Source organism: Hypomesus nipponensis, chromosome 5 (assembly GCF_054491055.1).
Source record: "Hypomesus nipponensis isolate SF chromosome 5, ASM5449105v1, whole genome shotgun sequence".
NCBI classification, from domain to species: Eukaryota; Metazoa; Chordata; class Actinopteri; order Osmeriformes; family Osmeridae; genus Hypomesus; species Hypomesus nipponensis.
The window spans coordinates 935,568-948,399 of NC_140365.1; the positions used below are offsets into that span (position 1 = coordinate 935,568).

The 12,832-nt window shown below is 41.8% G+C and overlaps 3 protein-coding genes across 4 annotated transcripts; all 3 read right to left on the reverse strand.

Annotated features, from left to right (window-relative positions):
* Nucleotides 1-110: 110 nt before the first annotated feature.
* igbp1 (immunoglobulin (CD79A) binding protein 1) lies at nucleotides 111-2,974 on the reverse strand. The gene is made up of 6 exons (XM_084698174.1): nucleotides 2,737-2,974; nucleotides 2,028-2,336; nucleotides 1,603-1,798; nucleotides 1,427-1,506; nucleotides 1,178-1,287; nucleotides 111-1,056 (listed from the first exon to the last, which is right to left on the reverse strand). Exons 1-6 carry the CDS (start codon nucleotides 2,934-2,936, stop codon nucleotides 908-910), a joined length of 1,044 nt encoding a protein of 347 aa, XP_084554300.1. The 5' UTR covers nucleotides 2,937-2,974; the 3' UTR covers nucleotides 111-907.
* A 1,573-nt stretch (nucleotides 2,975-4,547) lies between these two features.
* On the reverse strand, nucleotides 4,548-6,861 carry wnt11f2 (wnt 11, family member 2). The gene is made up of 5 exons (XM_084698334.1): nucleotides 6,623-6,861; nucleotides 6,235-6,470; nucleotides 5,846-6,123; nucleotides 5,356-5,648; nucleotides 4,548-5,240 (listed from the first exon to the last, which is right to left on the reverse strand). The coding sequence occupies exons 1-5, from the start codon at nucleotides 6,694-6,696 to the stop codon at nucleotides 5,066-5,068; spliced, it is 1,056 nt and encodes a 351-aa protein (XP_084554460.1). The 5' UTR covers nucleotides 6,697-6,861; the 3' UTR covers nucleotides 4,548-5,065.
* A 2,723-nt stretch (nucleotides 6,862-9,584) lies between these two features.
* On the reverse strand, nucleotides 9,585-12,037 carry eda (ectodysplasin A). Of its 2 annotated transcripts, none has more exons than XM_084698367.1 (2): nucleotides 11,850-12,037; nucleotides 9,585-11,303 (listed from the first exon to the last, which is right to left on the reverse strand). In XM_084698367.1, the coding sequence occupies exons 1-2, from the start codon at nucleotides 11,940-11,942 to the stop codon at nucleotides 10,938-10,940; spliced, it is 459 nt and encodes a 152-aa protein (XP_084554493.1). In that variant the 5' UTR covers nucleotides 11,943-12,037; the 3' UTR covers nucleotides 9,585-10,937. The 2 variants fall into 2 exon arrangements, with proteins under 2 accessions (XP_084554493.1, XP_084554491.1); XM_084698365.1 differs by having other exon boundaries at nucleotides 11,844-12,037.
* Nucleotides 12,038-12,832: the final 795 nt, after the last annotated feature.

Genomic DNA, 12,832 nt, shown 5'->3' on the forward strand with positions numbered 1-12,832 from the left:
CTACTTCTATAGCTAGCAAAATATAAAATATACTTAAAACATTCCATTGGGCTTTTCTGTAATTGTAGTTGCATATACTGTGTGAAACGGAGACAACTGTCAGAAAGCCCTTTCTTAACCATTACTCGTTTATTCAGGAAGTAAGCATATATGGGGAAATGGGGTGGGGGGGGGGTTGTGGCATGTCATTACAAAGCAGCAACAAAAAGTTACAGTTTGGGGCCATGCAATTCCCTGGTGGTTTAAAATATACCAGCCCCAAATCTGAATCTGAGAAAGTGCTTTTTAAAACAGCAACTGTGAAGAAATGGGAAATGTGTTTCTTTAATACATGTTGAAAAGTCAAATACATAAAAAAAAATGTTTTACCTACAATTAAGTAAGTAGGATGAAATGCATCATACTAACATATATGAATCACAATTCGGTAACCCAAGGAACATCTACACCAATAGGAACGCACGTTTTGAGTAATTTTCTATTGCTTACACACCGTCAACGCCATTCCATGACAACAGTCAACATAGGTCTTGAATTTTGACTTTCAGAAAAAATGACAGAATTAAATTACCGATGTACTTCATATTAGACCCAGCTAGACCAATGACTCATGGTCTTTGTGTTAAATCTTGCTTCCAATGCAGGTGAGATCATACCAACGGACACAAATTAATAAAGATGGACCACTGATACTACCACACTGGAAGAAATCCAGGGTTTGCAGACTCATAACCAAAGACAGATAGTGATAAGCCTGTCCTCATGTTGTGGAAACCTCCCCTTTAAGGCCATCCTTTCACACACAGCTGCTGTGTCACTGTTTCTTTAATATTGGGGTAAAAGAGATGTGGGGACCACTGTGGGCGGGGCCTGGCACTGTGGCTGCTTGTGGGAGGAGCCCGGCTTGTCAGCCCATGTTCTTGCGGTTCCCGTAGCCTCTGCGATGCGTGTCCTTCCAGTTGTCCCAGTCCTTGGCCTTCTGCAAAGCCTCTTCGTCATCATTCTCCACCAGCATCTCCTTCTCTTCTCTGGCCCGCTCCTCGGCATCGAAGTCGGCTACAAACAAACAGAAACGACGGAACATTTTAACGAGACGTAAATAAACACCATCTTTCGAAAGGGCATCGTGTGGATTAGTGCCCACTACAGTAGGTTGGAGAACAGCTGAACATCTTACCAGCGCTGCGGGGGATGCCTTGATCAGGAAGAGCTCCCTTCTTTCTGTGCTGCTCGTACCAGTCATCCACCGTCATGGTGGGGAGGCTGGGGTAGCCGGCTCCAAACACTCTGAACACCAAGCAGAGACAAGGGACAGGACACAGGGTCTCTTAATGCTGCATGTCAATTCATGTTAGTTGATTATTGGTACATTTAGGGGGAAACTTCAGTGGCCAACACATTGTAGGAGCACTTAGTGGACGCGTACCGTGCTTGTGCAGCATCTTTGGTGAGGATGAAAGGCTTCATGGGTGGCTTGTGTTTGGTTTGTGAGGGCTCTGTTGAAGTCTAGACAACAGATCATGGGTTAGGTTCTCAATGATACACCTGCTTGTTAATTTAACATTCTGTACACAACTGGTGTAAATATCAAACTGGGCCTACCTGTTTCAGAAAATCCATCCTTTTCAGAATCTCCATTTCCTGGTCAATACTCTCGATTTCCTCCAGAGATATGGAAATCCATTTCCTGACATTGAGAAGGTAGAAGTCTCTTACAATCTCATCGTCTGCCGTTCCACTGTCGACAGCTGCCTTGATCTCTGATAGCTTTGCTTCCGTGTCTTTCTTCTGCTTGTATCTAAACCGTTTCAAAACATGGAAGGTTACTCAAGGTCCAGTTCTAACATCAGTTATAAACTGTACTTACATTATTTAAATTCATTCATATATATAAATGGGTGAGTAAAGAAGCACTTCATAGTTCACATAAGTGACACGAGTATCCATATTGAAACAAACAAACACTGTCTGTGTCAACGTAAAACATAAAGGCCGTACTAGCTAAATGTAAACAGTTATTTTGTGACCTTTCGATCTTTGCTTGTCTCTGAGTTGCCATTGCAACAAGGTCTGGCGGTTTGGGGGAGGTGGCGGCCCCGTGTTCTGAATCTTCCGATGTGCCTGGCAAGTCTTCGCTTGTCTTGGGTAGTTCAAATTTTGAGAGGTCATACTCCTTACACCTTCTCAAAAAGTCTAAGAAGTACACCCTGGCAATCTGAACTTGCTCCAGTCGTTTGGCCAAGTTCACTTGCTTCATAGTAAGCGCTCCTAGAAACGCAGGTAACAGCAAGTACTTCAAATCAGCAGTTGCCATCTCCTCCAACTCTTCATTGCGACTGAAACATACATTCAAATGATTAGCACAAGGAACAATGGAGAGAAACTAAGTGGTCCTTTAGCAATGGCTGCTAGCTGTCCAAACCGCAGTACCGTTAAAGCTAGCTAGCAAATTAGCCTACAAAGGAAAGCTACCATCATGAACATGCTAAAGTTTTGTGAATTGTCATGAGCTAACTTCCAAGCCTAGCCTATTGCGACGCGTTAGCTTGTCTACAAATTAGTGTAATATATAACTAGTTATGTGTTGGAAATGTGTTGATGTGTGACACTACGTTTAATATCGACAGCTGTGACAATCAATATTGTTAGCAATATTTTACCATCAAAAGCTAACGACGTTGGACAACAGGGCTAGCGTTGCGTACCATAGCAAGGCTAGCTAGCTTTGTACACTACCTGAACAAATCGAGCTGGGCAACCATTCGCGACGCCTCTTCAAGTTGCGTTATTCCGCGCTTTATTTTAACTTGTATGTGGGTTGCTGCAATGGGTTCATTGGTACAATCCACTTCCTCAAATAATTTCCACCCATGATCTAATAATTCTGATAATTTAAGGGGTTCATCTAACACACCAGTGATTTCGGCGGCTGCCATCTTTGCAGCAATGTTTTCCTTGATGAAGACCTATCGGCTTCCGTAAACATTCGTCCTTGTCCAAACGCGAAACAGAAAAAAATCTGATGTGACTTGGAGAGAGATCAAACTGATGCCAGAGACTGCAAGGGAACACGCATCCTTCACTCAAGTAGAAGTACAGTAAATCATGTTTAAAAAGACTTAATGAATAAAAGTTGAAGGACTGACAACACTTTTTCACTCAAGTTAAAGTAAAAAAAAAGCATATTTTTTTTCAATACTTATACCAGAAAAAAAGCTATATCCTTCTCCCCAAAATGTCCCCATATCTGCAACAAAGTGACAACGGTGTAATCACAGTGTATCAACAGTGTAATAACAATGTAACAGTGTAACAAAAGCGTAATAACATGATAACAGTGTAACAACAGTGCAGAGACACACAGGAGAGAAAGTAAAAAGTAGTTCGAGAAATCTACTTGACTTAACAACGTTTTTGTACTTTGTTACTTCCCATCTCTGTCTGATACTGTGAACAGTGCTGGTCACAGATATCAAGCAAACCTCTCAACACACGTCTTGTTTAGTTGTGGCAATCTGGACTGTTTAGTTTCTCCACCTTTCAACACTGTGTGGCACTATGATTGTAGCACCCACCCACTGGTAATGTGTTCTTCCCAGTGCTTACAGAAACAAAAGTCGGTCTTTCTCAGAGCAACCACAAGATGGCCTTCGTACTGGTCTTACCCCTGGGGGTGTTTAATAAGTGATAAACACGTGAATCATATTATCATGTGACCTCCTGAAGCTTTTCTCCCAATGAGAAGATTGATGACTGCGCAGTTCGAATACAATTCAAAAGGAAAACAGGGTTTTTTTAAATTTTGGAACCAAGAATTTTGTCACCTGTCCCCTTTTTTAATTAGTCTCAAGATAGATTTGCAAACACGTCCAAGACGAATTGTTTACAACAGTTGTTCAACCAAAATAAGTGGACGGTTCATGGGCTTGTAGGCATCAATCATACCCTTAACCCCCCACGCACGCCTATTCCTGTGCCCTGAAGCTGAACATATCAAATGCACTTTGTGTTGGTGATGTAGCTTCTGGTCATTTAGAATTAGCACTTATGCAGCAGTGCCTCCTGTTAAGTGGGATTGCCGGCATTCCGAGCATAGTCTCACCAAGTCCTGAGTCAACAGGAGGGCTCTTTACAGCTGGGTGTCATCTCTGTGGTCATCTTTGGCTCTCCGGTGTGGAGTCTCAGACACATTGAGAAAACATTGAGTTTGAGGGTCCTTAATTAAGCGGCGTAAGATAGTGTGTTTCCAAAATGGGTTCATAGAAATGTCATGTTAAAAAAGGACATGTTTGACTCATTTTAGCTGTACGTTTTGTAATACGGGATCTACATTTTATTGTTAAAATGTACCTACAGTTTCATATAAATGGTTTTGTGTATAGGATATTTATCTGTTAAATTGTGTCAGCTTCCTGTCCCCAGCCTTAATAAATATTTAAATAACTTTCCAAAATATTTGGAAAATATTAGCCATTTCCAATAGAAACTATTTTCAAGCAAAAGAAATGTCTAAAACTCAGAAGTATTTTGTACCTTTTTAATATAATAAATATACCCTTAAATAGTCCTTGACGTCCAGAAAAAAAAAGCATTAAACTTGTCTTTTGCAGGCTAATATTCATAAAGTGAGGTGTTCCATTCAGATCAAGCATCGTCTGTCTAAGGGAATTTAGACAGTTAAATGTGACATTATTACGTTTCTTTGATTCGCTTAACAACGTAACCCTATAGCACACGAGGCAGGTTTTCTTTTGAAAAGTATTTTTTCTATGAGCCTTGTCCATTATATTCTTCTCCAGTTATCCACTGTGGAATTCTTCACCAATCAAACATTTAATACTCCCAATCACGTTTACCCATCAGATATCAGTCGTCTTTCCTGTGACCTCACATCCTGTTCACGGGCCTTGGAGCAGCATGACTGTCCTTACAGTGTCTCTTGCCGTTCTCCAACACTTCATTTCCCAGAGTCTGAAGGGAGTCTGGAGTCCTCTGGGTTGGCGAACTTATCGAGATGTGATGAAAATAGTGCTTCGTGTCAGCAGCTCAAATGTCTTTGAAGAGTTTACTTACATACATATCTCTCCACCGTGTGTTCACATTTCTTGCAGGTGACGTAGCAGCACCAGTGGTATTTGCACTGACATCTTTCCACAGTCCTCTCTGAGTAGGCATTGTAGCCACGGCCACAGCACATCAGGTTGCAACTCCCGCTGTCATTGGATGTCTTGTTGCACTGTCTGGAGACGACAATAAAAACATGTTGAAGATCCAACACATGTCAGGTAATCAACACTTAATAGCAAAATGCGTTATTCTGTTTCAGGTGAGGTGTTTAGGTATATTATAAACTACCTGTCCTGTGTGCCGGGAGATCCATGCTTGTCGTTGTGTGTGCAGTAATCTGGAGAACTGATCAGGTAGACCAGCTCGCTCTCTCTCACTGGTCTCACGTCCAGCTCTCTTGGCACTAGCAGTTTCCTCTGCCCCACATAGCGATGCATCACTTTAGTGGCTGCCAGGTACCTGGATTTGAGCTCAGTGGCGATGTAGCCAATATCACGGAGGCCTTTCCAACATGTTTTGACGGAACATGATCCAGACACCCCATGGCACTTGCATTTGGTATCCTGGGATTCAATCAGTGCCTAGAAGTAGAGCACAAAACATATTTTGTGAATTACAAGAACAGTACAGATAAGCATCCCAATCCAATTGTTTTGGTAATGCAAGGACAGTTTGGGATGGGTTTAATGAGTTTGGACGCCTGTGGGCTGATATTGGAAGCCGTGCGTGAAAGACTGAATGACGAACATGTGGGTTTAAACAACGAAAACAGCCTTACCTGTCTGCCAACAGCGTTGTTGTGCAAGTGCATCAGCCTGAACGCCTGTGAGCCGGATCTGCTGTTTCTCATCGGTGCATCCGAGAAAGCGGAACCCATTTGAAGACCGTAGCGAAGATTATCGCCACATCCTCCCCATCTGAAGTCGGGCCCTGCCTGTTCCGCAGGTGCCGGGGCGCACGAGCAACTCGGAAGCTCTCCAGATGAGCAGGCTCTGGAGATAGAGTGACTAACTACGGCTGCCGCGAGCGAGAACACAAACGCAGATTCTCTGGTACCTGCAAATATACAGACCGAATAAACATACCGAGAGAAGCTTACGTAAAAGACTAACACTGAAGCCATGATACTTTAAGGTCATTATTCAACACTGAAATATATATATTTACCTTTAGCTAAATCTGGCGTAAAACGAGGTGCATTTTCAATGGACGAGCAATTCCATCGCATGTCACTTAAAGTGTTCTGACAGGTCGTTTTGGTCAACTTTGCCGCGTGGACAATACTGTGCATGAGCTCGAGGTTCCTGCGGCATAGTTGCAGCTGATCGGGGGCAAGTCCGTCTAACAGCTTGCAGTGATGAGTTTGATTCCAACCAACAGAGCTACCATTAACAGTAAGGCCCCTGCAAAAAGAAATCTTCCATTAGGTCACCAGACAGCCCTAGACTACCAAATGGTTACTCCATGTAAATATTATCAAACATTTATAGGATTTTACAGTGGTATTGTAGTTGTAAAAATACATTAAACGACAAAATCGCGTCAGTATACTTACAGCCAGATTATGCCAGTACAGCAGTGCGTGTTCACCATAAAGGTCAATAGAAATAAGTCCACGTGGTATTTCATTTTGAAAATTAAATAAATCTCGTTAACTCTTCCAGAGTCGTTATAGTTCCAGTCTGATAGTTTCTTCTGGTACTCCAAACGGTAAAATCCGATTCACGTCGCCTACCGCCTGTTGTCCTGCCAAGTGGTAGGTCATCTGTGTGACCGCCCCAACACACTCCTCTGATGTGACTTTACCTTAACCACGCCCCTTTCAATTGGCTACTCGACTATGAACCCAAATGGGCCTTAGGGATTTTATTTGGGGTAAAATTACTTTTAGTAATTTCAACAGTTTCAACTACTTAACCATGTGTTATCGTCGGGTCATTGTGACCCTTAAGTCATTGTGCCCCCCCCCCACACACACACACACACACACACACACACACACACACAAACACACGCATACACACGTGTTGTGACAACTTTACCTCATACAAAAATTAAGTGAAGCATTTTCTTTTAACCGTTAGGCTGTCTCACAACCCCCAGAGCACGAAGGTTAAAAGAAAATGCATTTTGTTTGTTTTTGTATTGGTTAAAGTTGTCGCAGCACAACGATGGGTCTTGTGGTCATTGTGTCTCGAAGGCAGCACAAGGGTTAAATGCAGTGATCTAATTTTTAGGTCACCAACTTCTGATAGACTAACATAGCATGTTCCAATATGAGTGTTGCGAGAAGCGAGAAGCATAATGATGTCATATAGGGTACTGTATTTCCAATATTTTCACCATTCTCCCTTTTTAATAGGCTTACTCCGTCCCATTCAGCAGTGTGCGTCATTAATCATCACAGATGAGACGTCGCCAATGTGCGAGACCCAGTGACGCACTATCGAAACCACGGATCCTTAATCTTTGAAGATTTCCTTTGAGGATTTGCAACACTCTAGAAAATTCAAGCAATACAGACTACTGAATAACCAACACTTTAACAATTGAGCTCTAAATACTAACTTAGTCCTACTCAAAGCCAGGAAGCATCAATGTGTATTTAAGATAAGATAAGACCCTTATTGATTTAGGATTATTAAAACCTACTAAACATTGATCCCACTACGGGATAAAAGCTAACTTGTTCAATAAATGTTTTGGTTTCGACCAACAAATGTAGTTTTCCTCAGAAAATAATAATTGTCCTTTATTTCAACACTCCTTCCTTACACTGTGTGTTGTGTTGTGTGTGCTGGCATCATTTGTGTCCTGATGAACCCTTCTGGGTCACCTCATAATGCCGTCAAATCTTAATCTACAAAGAAAACAGGGAGCCAGAAACAGGCCTTTCAGTAGCATGGCCAAAAAGGAGTAGAAATGGTTAATTATCTCCAGGCAGTTGGAGCAGCAGATTAGCGATTGAAAGAGAAGCTTCCAGGGGACATCAGTATGTCTTAGTGAGAGGATTATTCAAACTTGTGTTTATCCAACCCTTATTATATTCCCACCGTGAGAGAGGCTAGTCTTTTCCTCAGAAGTCATTTTAAGACAAGGTTTTGGAGGAACACCTTATTAGTGTCTTTATTTCCAACAATAGTAACTCGGTAGGTGGTAATGTTAAACCATGATTTAGAACTCATAGAGGGATCTTCCCACAGCATTAAACCCTCACTAAGGTGACTATTACAGATCTCATTCCACAAGAGCACATTGGGTGAGGCAGTCTCTTCATTAGGTTAGACGACATATCTTGGTGTTGAGAATATATATTACAGCATACTGCTCCATGAGCAATTTAGCTGACTGTCAACAGTGAGTTATTCTGAAAAGGAACTTCCCTAAGCCTAGTCACCTCACATTGCTCCACCCCCTCCCCCCAGAACATGCTGTCTGTGGTGGAAGACACTTTACCCCAAGAAAATCCTTCCTTTTGTTGGGATCTCTGCTTGAAGATTCTGGTGTTAAGAGCCTCGAGAGGTGAGGAAACATTCATGTAAATGAAAGGTCGGGGTGTGAGCTTGCATGCGAAGCTTCGCCTTTCCTGTTTTGCCTTTCAGTTCTATGAGAATGCTTATTAGTGGAATCTACACTGAAGGTATTCCCTCAAAGGAATGGAAGTACACATGTGACATTGCAAATAATGTGTATTGAATGTTGGAGATGCAGACGTTTGAAGTCTGTGCTGTAAGGGTATTCTTACAGCACAGACCCTCTAAGGTCACCTAAGCTACCGTGAAGAAGGTAAGAAAAAAGTAACAAATTCTTTCACAACTGAAAGGGAAGGATTTATCTCTTACGAAAACAGAATAAAGCTATTCATGTTGCCATAACAACAGTTTTACATTTTATTTACCAGAGCTGAGCCTAAAATGTGTTCATCATGACACTAAATATAAAAGGATTCCTTCAGTGCAATTTTACCTTAGAGATCAATAAAGAATTAACTTATATTATATATGTCATCGATAAGTATTGTAGCTCATATAGGCTAGACTAATTTCTTATAGGTTTAGGTTATTTACTATAGTTTGAGATAGGCTGCAGGGGATTATCAAGAGGAGCAGAGCAGCACTGAAGATGTACCTGTGCTTGTTACAAATGGGAAGAAACTTGAAACGTACCACTCCGAAAGAAGCCTGCCATAACTGCTTTGCTGGCCTGAGTGGTTATCATCCGACCACTAGGGGTCACTGTATATCAACACAACAGACAGCAGATGTCTCACATCTGGCCTCAAACTGGAGTCCCACTGCTCCTCTGAATCAGAGCCAACAGAGCTGAATAAAACAGCATGATCATCAGGCTGGATTAATGAGTAGGTTTTTTAAAAATCTTAAAGTAAATGGGAAAGCAGTTAATCTTTTTCCAGGGATTCATGTTTGGAAAAAATGGCTTGGATTGGTCACCATCTTGAGTAGGAGAAAGTAGTATCTACAATAAACTTCAAAACGTGTCCCATAGCATAGATGTGCTAGTGTTAAAACAGTTTAATATTATAAATCAATTAAATTTACAAAAACGGAAATTCTATTTTATCTACATATGTACAATCACAACAGAGTATACAAATGTACATTATATTCAACAAAGTCAGGGAAAATATACCCTATTTACCTACAAACAATCAGAATAATGAGTTACACATAAATTCCTACTCATCATCTGAACAGGTTAGATTCTGCGGTGAGGGGGCGGTGAGGGGGCAGGGAAGTATTGCATGAATATGGCCGGGAAAAGAAAATGTTAAAATTCGAATTTTATCATTCTAATGTTGATACCTTTCCTAACTTTGTTCCACGGAATGAAATCATTCAAAACAACTGAACTAGATTCTGATACTGTAATACCCACATATGTTCTAGAGGGCTGATTGCATTGAGATGGACCTGACCCTGTAACACTTACAGTTTATGCACAGTGCAGAGAATATTCATAAAGAACCATAAACTGCAGCCTACTTGGAAGCTTAATATGTGCCCATAAATGCTATTTTAAAGACTATTGTGTTCTTTCACATAGAAACATGATCATGAGACAGAATATGGTAAGAAACATTCTGACTGTGTGATATTTACAAAAGCTTCAAGCTGCCTATTTATGCAAAAAAAAGACTGTTTTGAGAAACGCGTTGAAAAATAGAAACACATTCTACTTTTCAGGAAACAAGACATGGCTGGTTTGGCTCAAACAGAATGACAAGTAAATTTGTCATTTCAAACAATCCGAAGAACTACAGCAAGAAAAATACTAAATTCTGAGTTCTGCATCGTTTGTGTTATTGAGAGCAGACAAAGAAATGCTATCATGGAATTCAGGAGATTCAGTCTTGGCAAGCAACTTCATTTCAATTATCAAACACTAAAACATTCATACTGACCTTACAAGAAAGATTGAGAGAGAGAGAGAGAGAGAGAGAGAGAGAGAGAGAAATCCATAATTTGCTTCAATCAGTGCACATATTATCTGTGAATTTATTGTGCTTGAACATAGTGTGTTAATTTAATCACAGAAAAGCACAATCTTTATTTGCCTCAATAAATTCAAAAGCTAATAATTATGTGCCCATGTTTTCATAATGGCATACGTGAACCAATCACATTCAGGACCACAAATACAGTTTTGTGTGAAAAGTAAAAAAGTATTCTACACTCACAGAGACAAAAAAAAGAACTTGGAATGGAAACATGACATGAGGTTTTTATCAACCTTGCTTTCCATGTCCTCGCTCACCTAAAAGTCGAGACAAACAGACACATTTTATTAAAAACATCAAGACCAAAGATGCCTATCATCGTGGATGTATAAGGTACGTTTGCGGTCCACCATCACCACAGCCAGACTCTAACTGTAGGAAGCGTTCCACCCCAAAGAGAACAAAGTAATGGATTACTCCAGGGTGGGTGTAGCCTGAAGGCGTATGTGACTTCCTGCTCACGAGTGACTGGCTGGGGGGCCTCTCCCAGGCGGATGCTTCCCAGGAAGGTGGTGTGATTGGTCATGCTGATGGAGGTGTCCTCATACACCATACGGATGGAGATCTTCTGGCGCGCACGCAGTAGACACACCCCCGCCGTGTAGCAGGTGTTGAACTTGCGTTGTCCCGTCTCAATGCTTCTGGTGCAGCGCAGGAACGGAGTCTTGTCCACCATCACCTCGTAGCTCGCGATGTCGGTGAAGTTAAGGTAGTAAACCTGACGAAAAAGGTGGGTTTAGAAAACGAGCTGTGAAAAGGTTCGAGCATGCAGGGCATATCAGTCAAAAAAATAGGAACACTCTTAGAAGACCAAATCCATCTATTTTACTCATGCTTCTCATATGCTGGTAAAAATCTACTTACAAAAATGTAAATGGAATGCTGTACATTCCCTTCACTCATTCAGACGTTTGCCTCTGCAGTTAAGAGATCAGCCATAAGTAAACCCTGCTTCCACATTCATATATTTGAACAGCTTGAAACGGATACTATGACTAAACAGTTAGAGTCCTGTTGAGATGATTTGGTCATATATATATAACAGTGAAAATCTAAAGTTCTGCGCATAAAAATTGATAAACAGGGTATTCATTAAATCCGTACTCTACAGTATTCTACAAATCAGAGCCACTACCTCAACAATACTCCTCTGACCCTGCTGGCAGTGGGAAAGGGCATGGACCTCAAGGACTGCAGAGTAAAGGCATGAGTGGCTAGTGCAGGCTACAGGAAAAGTTAGGCCCGAGGACGTACTCACTTCTACCTGACTATAGATGAAGTAGGTGCCATCAACCAGAACCTCCAGCTCTCCTGAACGGGAGTGCATCTTGAACACCTTGTGGTGAATGGAGATCATTTTCCAGTTTCTTAACACGCCTTCTGAAAGATCTCAGCGTGAGAAAAGGGCAGCCACTCAAAATCCGTAATTACCACAAAACAACACGTGGTTAAACAACATCAAGCACTGACAAAATACCCCCTCCCCCCAACATATTCATGATTGCATCATATCAATCTATCAGAGCTGCTCGAGCAGTCTATTAGAGCGTTTGTTTTTCATTGACCACTTTTCTACTGAAGTTCCATACTGTGTGCAGCCTGTCAGGGCTTTATGTCCGGTAGAGATGAGACGCTTACCTTCCTTGACCTGTATGGTCGTCTCCTGGCCTTGAAGATGAACCACGGCCGGCTGGAACACAATCACACCGAATTTACAGTCTTCCTCAGAGAAATGCAACTTTAACGTGGTGTCGTAAACTTTGATATGTATTCAGGAATTGTGGCGTTTTGTTTCATGAAACCACCGTCAGCTGACAAGAACAAGGCGATCTCAAAACGCTCATACCTGACTGTCTCTCAGTCTGACCTTGTCCACGCCTCCTGCACAAGTTATAAAACAAATCACATAGTTAGTTTGACAACCTCACACAGCGCTTAACATAATTTGCAGTATATGAAAACACAACATCCTACAGTGTGACATAATCCAACTAACATCAGTTTGTGTTAAGAAACACAAAAATATTAAACACCAAAGTACATCCACGTCCTTTGAAAGGTTTTTCTAGGTTGTTCAGCCAAAGATAAGCAAACTTTAGGGGCACCTGCAGGTCCTTGAGGGCCAGGGGGCCCCTGTGGCCCTGGGGGGCCGGCCGGGCCAGGGGGTCCTGGGGGGCCGGAGGGGCCCATGGCATTGCTCCCAGGGATGCCAGGGATCCCAGGGATGCCAGGGGGGCCTTGGGGCCC